The sequence below is a fragment of the Triturus cristatus genome, chromosome 9, assembly GCF_964204655.1.
Source record: "Triturus cristatus chromosome 9, aTriCri1.1, whole genome shotgun sequence".
NCBI classification, from domain to species: Eukaryota; Metazoa; Chordata; class Amphibia; order Caudata; family Salamandridae; genus Triturus; species Triturus cristatus.
In genome coordinates, this window is record NC_140592.1 from 19,413,669 (window position 1) to 19,429,966 (window position 16,298).

Genomic DNA, 16,298 nt, shown 5'->3' on the forward strand with positions numbered 1-16,298 from the left:
TATTTAGCCCTCTATTCCGGTATTGTTATCTCCTGAGCCTGGCTGTAAACTGGGAACCGGATGAAAGAAAACGAACTGTGATGTACTTTTAACAGCGAAAGTAGAATTTCTGTGTAAATTAAATCACTTCTTCATGAACTGCCTCCACTTTAACTCCCCCTGACCCCCCTCCAACCTCGGCCATCAACCCCTCCTTCATTTCGAGCAGGCCTGATTTAGAATGCATATTGGTGAAGTGATTGCTTTCAAACGGACATGTTAGGTCAGGAGAAATGAAAGGTGTTGCTAAATTCGAATAAAACAGCTAATAATAAATATAGGGGCTTGGAGTAAAATTTAGTGCCGGGTTATAATTAACACCAAAACAAATGTAAGTAAGAAGTGAATTACAAAAGTTATTATCGGGTCAGGGAGCGTGTGTGGGGAGGGGGTAGGAGTGACAACTCACAATCAGCTTTGGTAACGCTGAAGTACGAACTCTTATTTAGGGACTCTAACTAACAAAGGTTGCCCGCCCTTTCCTCTCAGATGCGCTGTGAATTCATTAGAGCAGAGCACAGAGTTCCATCAAGTCAAGTGTTTGAGTCGAGAGCTCATAGAGAGGAGCATGGCTTGGAAGTGACCTAGACCTGATGGGGAGGTGGTGGCTGGGTCAGCTTGGCTCTCCCTGCAGCAAATGGGCTACCTACCGATTTGGAAAATCAGAGGACGAGAATTGTCAGGAAGGGCTTGTCTTTTAGAAACTGGTTTGAAGGTTGGTAGGGCCAACTCGGCGTGGCATCTTTTGAGGACAGTAAAGTGGGTGCAAACATAAATGGTAAAAGCAAGTACTGAAACATGCTGGTAGCTGGTAACAAAAACAGAAAAGGAAGTGTTTTTCTCCACTTAAACACGCTCCATGTGCCTTGCTGAGATCAACAGTTGTAACCCACAAATGTCCGTCTTATATTTTGCTGGGTGTTTGACGTACACTAGTGAACAAACCAAAGTGCAGCACAGAAATATCCACAAAATCCTTTGTTTTATTTATACGTGTTTTTATGCAGTTACCCAGCAGGAGTGGATGTAGTGTAGTTTTAGTCGAGTGTGTTATATGTGCGGAAGTGACATGTGGAGGGGCTCAATTGCTGACCTCTTTGCGAATTTAAACCTGGGGTAATTTCATCATAAATACTTGATTCTGAGCTAATCACTTTTTCTGGCATTTTAAAGAGCAAATATATGAAATGTTAAAAACAGTCAGTACAGTTTTCTTTAGTAGTTTGACCCAATTCCATCACCTTGGGGTTACATTGCAGCCTCAACAGCTCCCACCCCACCATGCCACTAATATACCTGCATATTTTGTTTTTACTTCTCACGAAGCCGGACTATCAATCCTCAACAGTGTCAGACTCAAGGAGAAAACTAGATGGTCAGTTGCTCAATATTAAGCAGCAGATCTTGTTTTCCAAAACTGAACATTATTTTAATTGTTTTTAAAAATATAAAAGGCTGCGCAAGACGACAGCTCAGGAAATCCCATTGAGTCAAGCAGAGGCAATGAATTCTATGTGGTGATTCTTTTTAAGACGAGCTATGTCCAGTCCAGTCCTGGTGAGAGTGGACAGTTTATGCTGGCTGTGCATGTGTGGGAGGAGACTGATGCTAGTGTATTGTGGGCTGGAAACACAACACTAAAGAGTGAATGGCGAGATCCTGCATGCATACGTCATGAGTCCTGGGACAGTTCTCATGATGCTGTTTAGCGCTTTAGTACCTTATTCTGGGGGGCATATTTAGCAAACTTTCACAAAGGGCAGCAAGCCACCTTGCTGCGCTAAGGTAAAGGGCAGGAGTGCGCAGTATTTAACATTATATGACGCATTCCTTTCCCGGCACTGGCACACAACCTGCTGCCTAGTCAAGTATTGTGTTGCTCTGAAGAAATTAGGCTTAACGTCAATGAAACTGGGCCTGGGAGGTCTCTCGGAAAAATGCGCGAGTTGCTTGGCGGTTAGTAGCTCACAACGATTTTCACTGACCAGAAGTAGCACTCACTACACAAAAGGTTGGATACCCCTGTTCTACATCAACAAGCAGGGTGGAAGACAGTCAGTAGCGCTGTCAGGGCTAGCACAGGAGATATGGGCGTGGGCCATTCCACTAAGGATAGACCTACTAGCAATACATCTCCCAGGGAAAGACAATGTGGAAGCAGACCGACTCAGCAGGCAGACGTCAGCATCCCACGAATGGGAGATCAACCTGCAGGAATTAGAAAAGATATTCCAGAGGTGGGGAACACCGCAAATAGGCCTATTGCAACACACCAGAATTCGAAATGCCAACACTTCGCATCCAGACAACCAGACCATCAGTCACAAGGGAATGCGCTATGGATAAGTTGGTCAAAGACATTTGCATACGCTTTTTCTTCAATACCACTGATACACAGGGTAGTCAACAAATGCAGAATCAGAAGCATGACACTAATACTGATAGCACCTCAGTGGGCCCGACAGTCCTGGTTCTCACAGATAGTGGAAATTGCACAAGAACCAGCGCACAGGTTCCCAAGAAGAAGGGACCTGCTAACGATGCAGAACGGAGAGGTGCCACACCCAGAGCCAGAGAGCCTCAGCCTAGCAGCATGGCTCCTGAGGACCTAGAGTTTGCGCACCTCAAACTACCAGCAAGTACTATGGCAGTACTCAGGGAGGCAAGGAGGCCGATCACAAGAAAGTGCTACGTAGCAAAATGGAAAAGGTTCTCCCAATGGTGCCTCAAGGAGAAACTACAACGCAAGATCACAAGGGAATCAACAGTTCTAAGATACTTAACGCACCTGCTACAAAGCAACTTAAGCTACACATCAATAAGGGTGCACTTAGCTGCGATAGTGGCCTACACAAGAGGAGAAACAGGGAAAAGTTTCTTCGCCGCCCAAGTTGTGAAAAGATTTCTGGAAGGAGAGGAAAGAATCGCACCCCCAAAGAGGATGCCAGCACCGGCATGGAACCTCAACATAGTGCTAACTCAATTGATGAAGGCACCCTTTGAACCTATCCACAAGGCTACACTGCACATGCTCACACTAAAGACGGCCTTCTTAGTGGCCATCACGTCGCTACAAAGCGCTAACACTCCAGGAACCCTACTTACAAATACACAAGGACAGGATTGTAATGAGAACGGACCCACACTTCATGCCAAAGGTGGTGTCTCGGTTCCACATTAGCCAAACAATCCAAATACCAAGTTTTTTTCCCAAAATCCGACCACAAGAACAGAAAGGGCGCTACACACACTAGACGCCAGAAGGGCAGTAATGCACTATATAGAAAGGACCAAGGAGTGCAGAAAAACATATCAGTTCTTTGTCTCCCTTGCCAGCAGTTTTCTGGGACGACCAGTCACCACCAAAAATACGATTGCACGATGGATTGCACAGACAATTCAACTCTGCCACAAGCAGGCAGGACAACAGTTACAAGGAGCAGCTCAAGCTCACTCAACAAGGAAAAAAGGAGCAACAGTTACATTTCTAGCAAACGCACCTATCCAAGACATTTGCCAGGCTGCAACATGGTCTTCAGTGAATACGTTCACTAAGCACTACTGTGTGGATATTCAAATGAACAAGGAAGCGCAAGTGGGACAGAAGGTCTTACAGCACATTTTCAGTAACCAGTGCTCATCTTCCTTTCAGCCACCGCAATAAGGACAAACGGTTACAAAGTCTATGCACAGCATAGTGAATCCAGAAAGATTCACGCTGCAAAACGTATAGTTTCTTACCTGTCGGTGAAGTTTTGCAGCTTGATGACTTTCTGGATTCACTAGCGATCCCACTCTCCTCCGCCAGAAAGATGAGACAGGAGGACAAGGGGGGTTAAACTGCACACATAGCTAAATGGATCTGCAAAGGAGATAACACAAGACAAGAAAGAATCCGAAGATGGCGACCAAAGGTGGGAGCTTCCGCAGGAAGCGCGTCAACGTCACGAAGGACACCAAACGGTGGGATGTCGACGCCCACCTGGGCCACGAAAAAAAAGACAAGGGAAAATATTACAATTCCGGACCCAACCACTAGATGTTGGAATAATGCATAGCATAGTGAATCCAGAAAGTCTTCAAGCTGCAAAACTACACCGACAGGTAAGAAACTATACGTTACGTTACACAATGACACGTTCATTGTCATAGGCAGGGGGATGCGCAAGTAATTCGCCCAGAATCACAAATTGTTCAGCCGATCCCGAGATTCGAACCTAGGTCAACACTGAACAAGCACTGGCAAAGCCAATAGATCTCAGCAATGCTTGAGCTATTGGCCTTGTCGGTGTGAATGTCTTATCATGTTGTCTAGCAGCCGATCTGCTGTTCAGCATCACTGAAAGTAAGTGAAAAAAGCACTATGATGCAGCCAGCGCAGGCCACGTTATAGAGCTTTTTTGTGTTAGGGGGATCAGGACAATAAACTCAACATGGGGCGAAGAGTCTGTGTCAGCTCAGCATCCTGTGATTCTGGGCTTTCAGTACCTTTCAGCCATGCTGAACAGCAGACCTGCTGCTAGACAACATGGCTAAAATACATTCACAAGACCAAGCTGCTCGGGCATTGCTGCAACCTATTGGGTTTGCCAATGCTTGTTAATCTGTGCCCTACCAGTAATCTTGTCTGCTGCATGTGGCCTCCACTATCCCATTCAGCAGGGACAGGTTATCGCCAGCTTTAGAGCTTTCATAAATACACATGCTTGTACTTACTGCCATCTTCTGGAGAATTGTGGAACATTCGTTAGTGGGTAAATTTACTGGCAAAATCCTGTGCTCTGCACCGCCAACGCAAAAAAACAAGCATTTGCAATGCAAAAGGTTTCACATTTGCGAGAGTATAAGCTATTAGCATTGTAAATAACAATGCTTCTTATGTATGTGTTTTTCAAAGCATTGCTATTTTAATGCAAATAACTGAAACTCTTGCACATGTGATACCACTTTAATGGTGGCCACATCCCTTTCTTTAGACGCTGCTCGCCGTATTCAGGTAACAGTGAGCATTGTTTGTAGAAAGGGGCACGGCCAACATTAAAGTAAAAGCGCGGTATGGGGTGCTTTCGCCCAAAAAGAAAAAATAAAGAAAGGTTCTATAGCCTGGCCGAATGCGCTGTAAATCAAATAAATAAATAAGTACAGCCGCTATAGTTAAAGTGGACTGTGCTATAAATTAAATAAATAAATAAATGCGGGCGCTATAGTTAAAGCGGACCGCGCTGTAAATTAAATAAATACATTACTGTTAAAAATATAATAGCGTGCGGTGTTGCCTCACCGAAAAGCACGTCATGGTTGGAATGGTGCTAGATCATTAAAGAAAATACTGCTCACTGACTACATAAAACAGGCCATGTAACAACACAAGTAAAAAGTCCAATCCTCGTGGGAGGTTACAAATACAGACAAGACGGTACTAAGGAGGGACTGCTAACCCCATTTATCAATCGAAAGCAATGATTTCGAAAGGACAGTAACAGGAGCCAATTGAAAGTTGGGCGGGAAGTGGGCGGAGCTTGTATTCCATACCTGAATACAGCATGTCTCAAATAGACAGCCCATGCGCTGCCCAGGCGCGGCCTAAACCAGCTGGCCTGGACATCGTATTATTTTTCAACAGCTGCCTTTTTCAGAGAGAGTGTTTTAAATCTGATTTGTTGACTAATTTATTGATTATAAGAACTCTAAAGCATACAGTACCCTGAGAGTCATCTAGACAATTGTAGCCAGTGCACAGATCCCTACATTCGTGGACAACGTCAGAGGCAGTAGGCTGCCCTTCAGCGCCCCTGCTCCCGTCTGGTCTCCCGGCTGTGTGTAGGTGGTATCGTCCCGAACCAGAAGTTGATCTGTTCTTTTCATTCCTTGACCTTCTGGAGTGCTCAGTAGCTGACAGGAAGCTGTTCAAGGGACCAGGGCGGGACATTAGGTCAGACCTGTGATGTCAACCTGGGTGAAACCTGTTCATGCGTGTGTGTGGGTGAGTGTGCATGATGTGTGTGTGTAAGATGTCTGTCCGTGTGTGAATCTACAAGAAGAAAATGTCACTTCTGGTATCTCTTGTATTTAGATGAATCTAGTTCATCTTGTGTCTCCCCAGGTTGGTCGGGATTCTTTTTAATTTTGCATGGATTCCATTTCCATTTTTAAAGGGACTTGGTCGTGCATCATTTGCTAACATTGAAATACATTTGGTTTCCGGTTTATGCATGTCTCCTCCCTCAGGGAGCTCCGCTCAGTCCTGTATGGGAATGCGAGGTTCTCTCGCGGGCTGATCTCTTGTAGGGCAGATGGCCCTGCTCCGCTTCACCTGTGACAATGTCTCTTCCACTCTCTCTGCCCACAGTTTGAAGAGTCGTGCGCCATCAACTCGTCCCACCTCCTCTTGTGCAAGACTCCGTCCATCCCCCTGCTGCTGGGCAATGCCCACATCACCGTGGAGTTTATACTGGACAACCTGCTCTTCAACTTCCACAGCCTGAACCCAGCCCCCTTCTCCTACGAGGTCAACCCGGTGCTGAAGCCGCTGAACGCCGAGGACCCTGCCAAGCCCTACCGGCACAAGCCGGGCAGCGTCATCTCTGTGGAGGTAAGCCTCGGAGTGCTTGACAATCCAGCAGTCATTCACCTGCGTGCTTTATGACTTATCCACGTCTTCTTAGTGCTTTAATTCTAAAGTATTTGAGGTAAAATACAATTACATGGTGTGTGCACAAAAATAAGCAAGGGATAGAAGATGTTGGGCATGTCTTAGTGCGACGAGAATGTCGTAGGGGTTCATTTACTATCGTAGATTGAGGGTGCTTCCAGCCTGTCGCTCTCACGTGCACCAGTTCTATTAGAGTCGAGGGAGTGCAGGATGTCCCAGGGCTCAACCTCCGCTGATGCCGCAAAAAAAACGCTGACATGACAGCGCATCACTGATGCCCCCTGCCGTGGACAGCCATGTGTCATGCCAGGCAAGACGCACAATGGCCCTCATGCACAGTGAGAACACTGCACATCCGAGCCATTGCTTGTTTTGTTTTGTTAGTGGACAAACACCTTTTGCATGTTGCATCAAACATGGCCCCACTTTCTTAAACGTCATTGCCTTCAGTGAAGCCACCACTGTGGTGGATCCGCAGAGGGGACACCAATATCTCTTCCTGCTTCCAGGTGAACTCGGATGCGCTCCTGGCGACGCCAGTGGCTGAGAATAATTCAGACATTCCACCCATAACCAGGTGCGTGGTAGTCTAAAGGCGACCATCATTCTGTTTAGGAAAGCAGACATTTTCCCAGCCAATCAACATGCATAGAATTCTGGCAATAGCCACTTTATTTACCTGCAGTCTCGGTTCACAAGCGGCGCAGTGATGCAGGCAGACGCGTGACTGGTTTTCATAGTACATGGTGAATCTGTAGTCAAGAGTGAGCGTGAATGAAGGACCTGAGGAAACATAAGCCGATGCCTTTAGGTTAGAATATTAGAGAAGCGCACAGTTGTGCACAATGCAAATATGCAAACAAGTAAGAAAGGAAAGTTTGCAGTAAGCGCTCAGCAAGAAAAAAGGAACACAAATGCAGATTTTCCAGTGTGAAAGTTACGGGAGAGATTTGCTGCATAAAGATGAATAAACATCCACAAAAAATCCTAGTTTCTGAGTAGAAGACCTACTACAAGAATAGAGTTAATGTTGAAAGACACCGGTGGAGGGACAGGCATTGTATAAGATGCCAGAAGAAAAAAATGCCTATTGAAGGGATTCTCAGGGAAAATGGTTATCCTTTCAAAATTGAACCACAGACGGTCAGGAAAATAGACGGATGATGACCAAAAATCAGTAGGTCCTTTCAGAAACTGCACATGGTTCCAAATACAGCAATATTAGTGCACAGGAGAGGTGTATGGGCCATGTGCCAGGGCTTTGGGATCACTGGTGAAAATCTGGTACCTTCCCGGTACGGCCTGCCCTGCCACAGAGCTCTGATTCCCTGATAAGCTATTACTCGACGCACTGGTTCTATTGCTAAGTCTGTTCGCGCTTCCTGTCGGATCCCGTTCAAGTGACCATAGTCCAGACAGCGGTACTGGGCCACAACCACGGCAGTTGGGGTCGTTTTCTTCTGGCGCCCATCTTACTGTGGCTCTGTTGAAGTGTGGCAAGCACAATCTGTTCCCCACTTTACTCTCAGCGTGGTGCGTGCGTGCGTGCGTGCAGAGACTTCGTAGGGAGCGACTGTGAGGGGTAAGACCTCAGAACTCTTTAACCAAGACACAATAAATCAATGGCTAGTCCAAGCTGGTCTTAATCAAAACAGAAGTACTTTAATGTCCCAGCAAAATGAAATAGCACACACATTAATGGCGAATTCAGCTACAAAGTTCTACAATCTAATCTAGAGCTCTCACCGAGTGTCGCACCTTCTCTAATGCCCACTCCCAGTACCTTTGGGTCCTTGCAGAGATGCGAGGTCAGAGGCAGCAATCAGACACCGGTGCAAGTTCACTAGTGACCGCCATGTTAGGCAATGGAGAGTTTCTTCACGAGTTCTAAATACAACATCTCAGTATTTTGTTCTTGGGCCCTGTATTTTCTGTTTGGAGGGGCACAGTTTTGTTTGGTCTGGAGTGTGCACTTGTCAGGCTTGCATCGTCCTGTGTCCGTGTCGGTAAAGTGGGCGGCAGGCGGGTGTCTCACTCCTCACTCAGTCTGCTGGCACGTACAGCATGGCAGGGAGGTGCTTGCTTTTGGGAGTGAAAGCCTCTGAGACGAGGGCAAGTTCTCAGAAGAAATGACGCTTCTCGCAGGATATGCCTCACATCAGGCAGCAGCAACACAAGTTCTTCCAATTTCTTTCCTATTATGCTGCAGATGTGCCAACAAGTATGCTGTGTTTTTTTCTGGCCTGTAGTGTCTTCTGCAGTTTGCCACATTGACCGCATAGGGAGACTAAATTACTCCTTGTTATATGGGTCTGTTCGAGCATTGCCCCTGATGAAAGTTGTCTATTCTGGGTGCTCAACACACTGGGAACACACACACACAGACTGTCTCCTCCCCACCCCCCACCCTAAGCAGCCAGGGAGGGTTGCAAGTGCTAGGCAGCACACAGCTTCTCCAGCAAGTTGTGGTGACTCTGGGGATGTCCCCTCTAGGAGACAGGATGTCTCACAGACACCAGCCTTGGTCTGTAAGCAGCTATGCGAGTACTCTGTGGAGCAATCTTGCTCATGGTGAATGAGAACCTGGGGCTGGAACAGAGGGGGTGGTTTGTCTCCCACCTTTATACTCATTTTCCAGACCTGGGATGTGGATCCACTGTCTAAGTTCCTGGCAGTGGTTTGGGTGGTTCCATTTCAGATCTCATTTTATGGCTGTAGTGCAGACACAGCCTTTATGCAAGGTGCTGGCTGTCACAGCTGGTACTGATGAGGCTGGCTTCAAGCTCTAGTATCCACAACATGACCTGAATGTAGTGAGAAGACGGCATCTCCGTCATCAGCCTTTTTGAAGCACCAGCCGCGATGAACAAAAGGCAGGACCTGCCTAGAACCTTCCACACCTTTAACAACAGACTCTGCTAACTTGCCTCCTCGTGCCCACCATCCACTAAATGACAGTGCACAGGAAAAATGAATCCGCCGTCCCTTTCTGAAAGGTCTACGTAGAATTTTTAAGGGTATCCCTATCTCCATCTGTCATTTCTGTGTTAGGCACGCTTCCCAATGTTTTCATGGCTGCAGCAAATTCACTTCCAATACCTGAGGACGCAAGATCGACCCTCCAATTTGTGCCATTCTAAACCAGGAACAATTCAAAATAGACACCTTAATTCCAACAGTTGTACTCTCATCACATACAAAGTCCTGCTACCACATATGTGCTGATATACACCTTGCACACACACTCGATACGCTCAGAATGTCAGCTCTAGAGACTGGGTATAACATCTAAGCACAACTTTACATGAGTGGGCCCTCCTGAAACAGTAAAAAATAGCTTACTCAGGAGTATTAATCCTCAAAAATCAGTACCCTCCCACCACTGCTTTATGGCAACAATAATCCCATGTCAGTAAAGAGGGCACACTTTACCCAACTTCTGCTAGTCCTGCTTGTCCACACTGCCTTGGCCGCGGCATGTTTCTTGTTAGAGTTGTCTTCCTCATTTCATAATTCCATACACCACAGAACTCTGATGTTCTTTCTTGCCTAAATGACAGTGGTTTCTTTACTTTAATTTCTCAGGGTGAAAACCTGGACCTGGCCATTACGAAGGACGAGCTGGTGGCAATGATCGGGGAGGGGGTGTGTGTCGTTAAGACACTGACACACAGCCACCTGTACTGTGAGCCACCTTCAGAGCAGCCCATCCCGCGACAGCCGACCAAGCGGGAGGGGATGGACTCCCTGCCAGAGTTTACGGTAATTGAGTAGAAACTGGGCATTGGTGGGGCAAAAAGAGGTGACTCAAGTAACCGATTTAACAAAATACAGAGGTGGTAACCTTTCTCCTGGAGGTGCTTAGTTGTTTCTTTGTTGGCGTTAGACCCAGCCTACCAGATGGTGTATCCTGATTCCCTGCCTGCCTTGGACTAGGAGTGCTTCTTTGTCTCCCTGGTTCTGCTTCATGGTCCCCCGGCATCTTGGTGGAGTTTTTATGTGTGTTCTTTAAGTGTATTGGAAGGTGGTTGTGGTGCTTCATGGACTAATCTGAGCAGAATGAAGGTGGCACTCACTGCAGTGCTTGGCGAATGGATTTCTACAGATTCAAGGTGTGCAGTTGAGTACATGTGTTTTGACTACTGTCACAGAGCAGTGTATAATTATTCTCTGTTTGGCACATACAGTTCTTACATCACATCTCAAGAGAAGATGCATGTAAGTAATGACTGTCCTCCGAGTTCCTTTGTAGGGCGAAAGCAGTAAAGTGGGTGTTCCTTTGTAGAAACGGACACGTTTGCATTTACAGCTAAGGTATTTGTCTGCAAATAATGCCAGCTCCTGGTGACTTTTTTTTTTTTTGCAGAGTTTTATATAGCACAAACTTGACCCGAATCCAATCGGGTATCAGAGCGCTTTACATAGCACCAGTTACGTTACATGAGGACACACATTCATTTTTTGTTAGGCACGGGGAGATTAAGTGATTTGCCCAGAATCACAGGATGTTCAGCGTTATTACCGAGACTCGAAGCCAGTTCCCCAGGTCCGAGGTCGAGCGCCCTAGCCCTTAGGCCAACTCCTCTCAAATTTTCATTTGCAAGTGATCTCAGAGTTGGTTAAATTGCTAATGATTGCTCGTCAGTGAAGTTGCAGTGTTTTCCGTCGCAGGTACAAGTGGGCAATCTGAACTTCCTCCTGGGTCGAGTCCAGTACGACACCGAGAGCCAGCTGACGTTCCCGCTGGAGGCTCAGATCGGACTAGGAGTGGGAGCGTCTTTCGTGGCACTTATCGTCCTCATCATTGTGCTCATCTACAGGTAAGAAGGCTGACCCCATGTGAGCACAAGGACCATAACGTCCTAAACTCACATTAAGACAGGTGTGAGTGTGCCGCACAAGAAATCTACATGACTAGAATATCCTGATGACCACTACAAGGGTGGACAGAGCAAGGGTCCTTACTGTGCAACCTCCCTGTAGGAGAGAGATGGAGACTCAACCATATAAGAGAGGTACCTGTCCGTCGTCCTGTTAGGACTGGTAGGGTTCTGAAATAGGAGAGATGTTCTTTTCCAACATATCCTTAGGACAGGCATGGACCTGCTGTACAAAGGATGTAAATGCCTAACCTGGCATTAGGATAGGAAGCAGTGTGCCATGCAAGGGCTACACATGCCCAGCCTGCTATATGAGTCTGCTATATGAGGGATCGAGCTGTCCAACTACCCTTTCGGGCAGGAATAGATCTGTTTCAATTCTTCGTAGGACAGGAATGGATCTGAAATTCAAGGTCTCTGACTTTACAACACTTCACCCACGACCGGCATGAATCCAACAACGGAGCGTGACCGGGATCTTCATTCCCACCCCCTCCATTAGAACATCCGGATCATCGATCTGGAATGGTACTGCCTAGAAGCACGCATCACCCCTCAGAACTGCCAAGAAGCCTCCGTCCGAGCATGCCATGGTCAGGAACACCCAATGCCCCCATCACCAGCATTTTACTTGCTCAGGGCATCCACGGAATCTTTATCCAAGCGTGATGCGGGTGGGATGATCCAAACGGCCCCTCAGGACAGTCATGCAACGCATGTGTGAATGCTTGTCTTTCCCATTCAGACAGCAATGGAACCTCTAGCGAGGGGCACACGCTGGGCATCCGTGGTACTGAGGAGGAAAGGGTAAAGGTGGGGATGAAGCCTGGTGTGGCTGGCAGAAGATAATTTGTTTCCATAACTAGAGATAAATGACAGGCAAGTCGGGCACATGTGTCAGATGCAATATACACTCTGCCTCTAAGGAGGGCACAAATCCCAGAGCAAGAAGTGTGGAAAGTAAAGAAGCTTCGCACCTCACGTGCCCCAGTGCGTGGGATACAAAGCTCCGACTCCATAGATCTTCCTGCCAACCCTAAATCAAGCAGTGGGGCAGAAACAAGGAAGTCTGGGGAGTGAAGGATATCTTTGAGAGAAAAAAAGGTGGTGGGGATTTTGGGCCACTGTTGAATTCTGTGGCTTTGCTCTGTGGGATCGCAGACTTTTTTGAAACGCTTCAGATTAATCCCGCTTTTTGCTCATTTAACCACCAGAGGCCTGAACCACTGGACATTAATAGATTCAAATCGGTGGTTTACGGTGCAATGTTACGTGAATGGTGGACATTAATAGATTCAAATCAGTGGTTTACAGTGCAATGTTACGTGAATGGTCGACATAATAGCTTCTAATCCTTGGTTTACGGTGCAATGTTACGTGAATGGTTGAACACTGCAGGGGCACCTCTGATCTGTAGAGTAGAAGTGGAGAAACATGTCTGTTCATAAAATGGAATAATGTGAAATGAACGTACAGTTCAGTGCAAACCTCTCCTCTCACTCCGTACAGGCGGAAAAGCAAACAAGCCCTGAGGGATTACAAGAAGGTTCAGATCCAGCTTGAGAACCTGGAAACCAGCGTGCGAGATCGGTGCAAGAAGGAGTTCACAGGTAAGGATCGACACACACTCTGCGCAGCACCCATACTTTACCGGTTACCCCACTCTCTGTCCCCCAGGGTTTAGGAAATACAAGAAGTTGGAGAACCCCTGCCAGCACTCTCTCCAAGCCTTCCACCCCACAATATTAACAAAAGTAGCTCTGCTGATCAATAGCATAGAAGACACCACACATTACATCGACTTCTATGGCTATCGGTGGTTCTGGTTTCTGCAGTGGTGGCCTCATTTTAACTCCCTGACATGGATGAACGTTTGTCTAGCTCCCCGGGGTTTTGCCTGCACAATGCACATGTCCCAGCAGCAGGGGGTCAGCACAATGATTCACTTTACAAGCTGTCATAGCCTTTGAGTTACCCTCCAACTTCTTTCGTGTGAGCCTTAGCTATCGTTTCCAACCTTCACCTAATGCCTACCTGTTATACCCCAAGCCCTAGCTATAACGGCGACGAGCATCATTTAGGTGTGTTGTGGTATAATTTTTTGGTTAGAATGCTCAGCACTCCTAAAGTTGGCACTTACGCTCACGAAGAATGCAGTTCCACTTCAAACGATGACTGTAGAGATTGGTCAGTTATCGATGTAAGACTGACCACAATAACTAGTCTCAATCCTAAAACGTGAAATACAAGAACTGACGCTCTGAAAGAGGTGGTGTTCTCTCATATTATATGTGAGTGAATATTAGTCCAACGTGACCACCGAGTGGCCAAACAGCGGCATTCATGGGCTGTATGCATCACTCTCGTAAATCTAAGTCAAATAAAGGGCAGGAGCTCTTTACTCACATATTTTCCATTAGACTTAATCTGGAAATATTATGGAAAGACAATAAAGCTTTGAAGACCATGCTTCAAAAATAAAAAGTATTTAGTTCATCCTTTCACTGCCTTTACTTAATCTCTGACTACTCACTCGCGCTTTCATCCGCCACTCTCATTCAGGCCCGGCTTTTGCCTGTCCTCCTCCTTTACGGAAGCTCTGTGGCTCTCAAATCCTGGCCAGACGCCTAAGCCACGTGTCCTGCCGTGCACACCCATCAAGCTATGTGTGTCATAAAATAGAAGTTCATAGACTTCTGAGTCTGTCTCCTGACCACAACGGTGGTTTTAGCTGACCATCGGTTCAGGGTCTCACGAGTCGCTTTACTCACGCCATAGTAGTTCATGCTCTTTCATTTTCTGTTTGTTTTCTCACCAGACCTTATGACCGAAATGATGGACCCGGCCAGTGACTTGGTTGGCACTGGAATTCCCTTCTTGGATTACAAGACTTACGCAGAGAGGATTTTCTTCCCTGGGCACCGCGAGTCCCCTCTCCGGAGAGACCTGGATGTGCCTGAATGTCGCCGGCAGACTGTGGAGCAGGGCTTGGTGCAGCTCTCGAACTTACTCAACAGCAAACTGTTCCTCACAAAGGTAAAGAAGCAGTCGCTTTCTAGAAACTAGTATTTAGTTTTATGTAAACAAAACTTTTGCAGCGTGAATCTTTCTGGATTCACTATGCTGTGCATTATTCCGCGATCTTGTGGTTGGGTCCGGATTCGTAGTCTTTTCTTTTTTTTTTTTTTTTTTTTTTTTTTCGTAGCCCAGGTGGGCGTCGACGTACACCATTTGGTGCACCTCCCGTGACGTCGTCATGCTTCCTGCGGAAGTCCCACCTTTGGGGCGCCATCTTCAGATTCTTTTTTCCGCCGTTGGGTCTGGATCGTCATCGGGAAGCTCCAGAACTACACTCGAAGGAAGAAGGAAGAAAAGCGAGTTTCATCGATAGAAACACTAGAAGATATCAGGAAAGGAAAAGATTTCATCAGGAGCGCGAAGAAAGGAGGACCAGCGCCCTTTTCTTCGACGGCCTTGGAGAATGCACGCTCAGAGACCCTGAGCGCAATGGACAAGACGCCATTCAAGTTCTGCCCAAACTGCCACCACAAGTTCGCGCAGAGAGACCAGCATCCGGTCTGCAACCTCTGCCTACCGGTCGATCACCAGAGTATCGACTGCAACGCCTGCTCAGCCTTCGCGCCGAAGACACTCAGGGTGAGAGAGCGGCAGAGAAGGGCCAACGCCAGCATGGATGGCAAGGGGAAGCCCCCGACGCTCTACGCTCTGGGCCTCTCTTCGGACGACGAGGACAACGTCGCCGAGACAGCCGAAAACTTCACGGTCGTAGAGACCGACAAGAAAAAAGAAGACGAGGTAAGAGAATCGTCGAGCGCAAAACAGAAAGTACCTCGACAACACGAGGGTGACTCGAGAAAAGCTGAGTCAAAGTCCACGAAGGGAGCCCCGGCGCCGAAAACTTCGACGGCCAAAGGGGGAACCACGGACAAGAGGCCGAGCGGATCCTTAGATAAGGACTCCCTGGTGCCGAAAGACGCCGAAAGGCAAGGGTCGTCGAAAGCATCCCATGAAACGGGCCGATCGACGCAGAAAGAACGTTCGACGTCGACGCAAGTTTCATCGAAAAGACCCGCGGTCGACGCCGAAAGCATCTCCGAGATGGAAAAAAAGAAGAGGCGGCTCGAGGCCGAAATGGAGAACATCCTTCAAAGAAAGAAGGAGTTCGACGCCAGAATGAAGGAATTCAAGATTCCAACGGTTCCATCAGCGGACGTCGAGGAGGTCGAAGACGAGTTCGACGCCGAAGGGCTGACAAGGGAACTCGAAGAGGAAGAAGAGCCCTATTATGAGGGAGAAGCCGAGGAAGAAGACCAACGGTCGTTCTACGAATCGGCGGCATCTACCAGCAACGACGTCGAATGGCACGATCTCGACACCGAAAACCCGGAGGAGCCCGTGGACACGTACCCTTCGAGGCCTTCGCCACCCGACGACATCGGGGTCTACAATATGGTGGTCAGGAGCGCAGCAATGGCCTTCGGCGTCAAACTCGACGAGGAGAAACCGAAAGCCGATTTTCTCGTCGAGACACTGCTCCCCATCCAGACAAGGAGCCAGTTCCTCCCCATGCTACAAAGCGTGATGAATCAGGGGAGAGAAGCCTTTAAGGAACCTGCAACCTGCCGGTCGATCACGCCCAGGACAGAGAAGAAATATAAGCACTCCTCCCTGGACCCCCCTTACATCAAGGGTAGTGTGACAGCTGA

At 47.5% G+C, this 16,298-nt stretch overlaps 1 protein-coding gene across 1 annotated transcript in view; it reads left to right on the top strand.

The window, feature by feature from the left end:
- PLXNB1 (plexin B1) overlaps positions 1-16,298 on the top strand; it is a 469,341-nt gene that overhangs the window by 394,079 nt on the left and 58,964 nt on the right. The window contains exons 21-25 of the mRNA XM_085624251.1: positions 6,389-6,631; positions 10,277-10,453; positions 11,363-11,511; positions 13,081-13,181; positions 14,390-14,607. Coding sequence (XP_085480377.1) covers positions 6,389-6,631; positions 10,277-10,453; positions 11,363-11,511; positions 13,081-13,181; positions 14,390-14,607 — 888 coding nt within the window. The remainder of the gene's footprint in view (positions 1-6,388; positions 6,632-10,276; positions 10,454-11,362; positions 11,512-13,080; positions 13,182-14,389; positions 14,608-16,298) is intronic.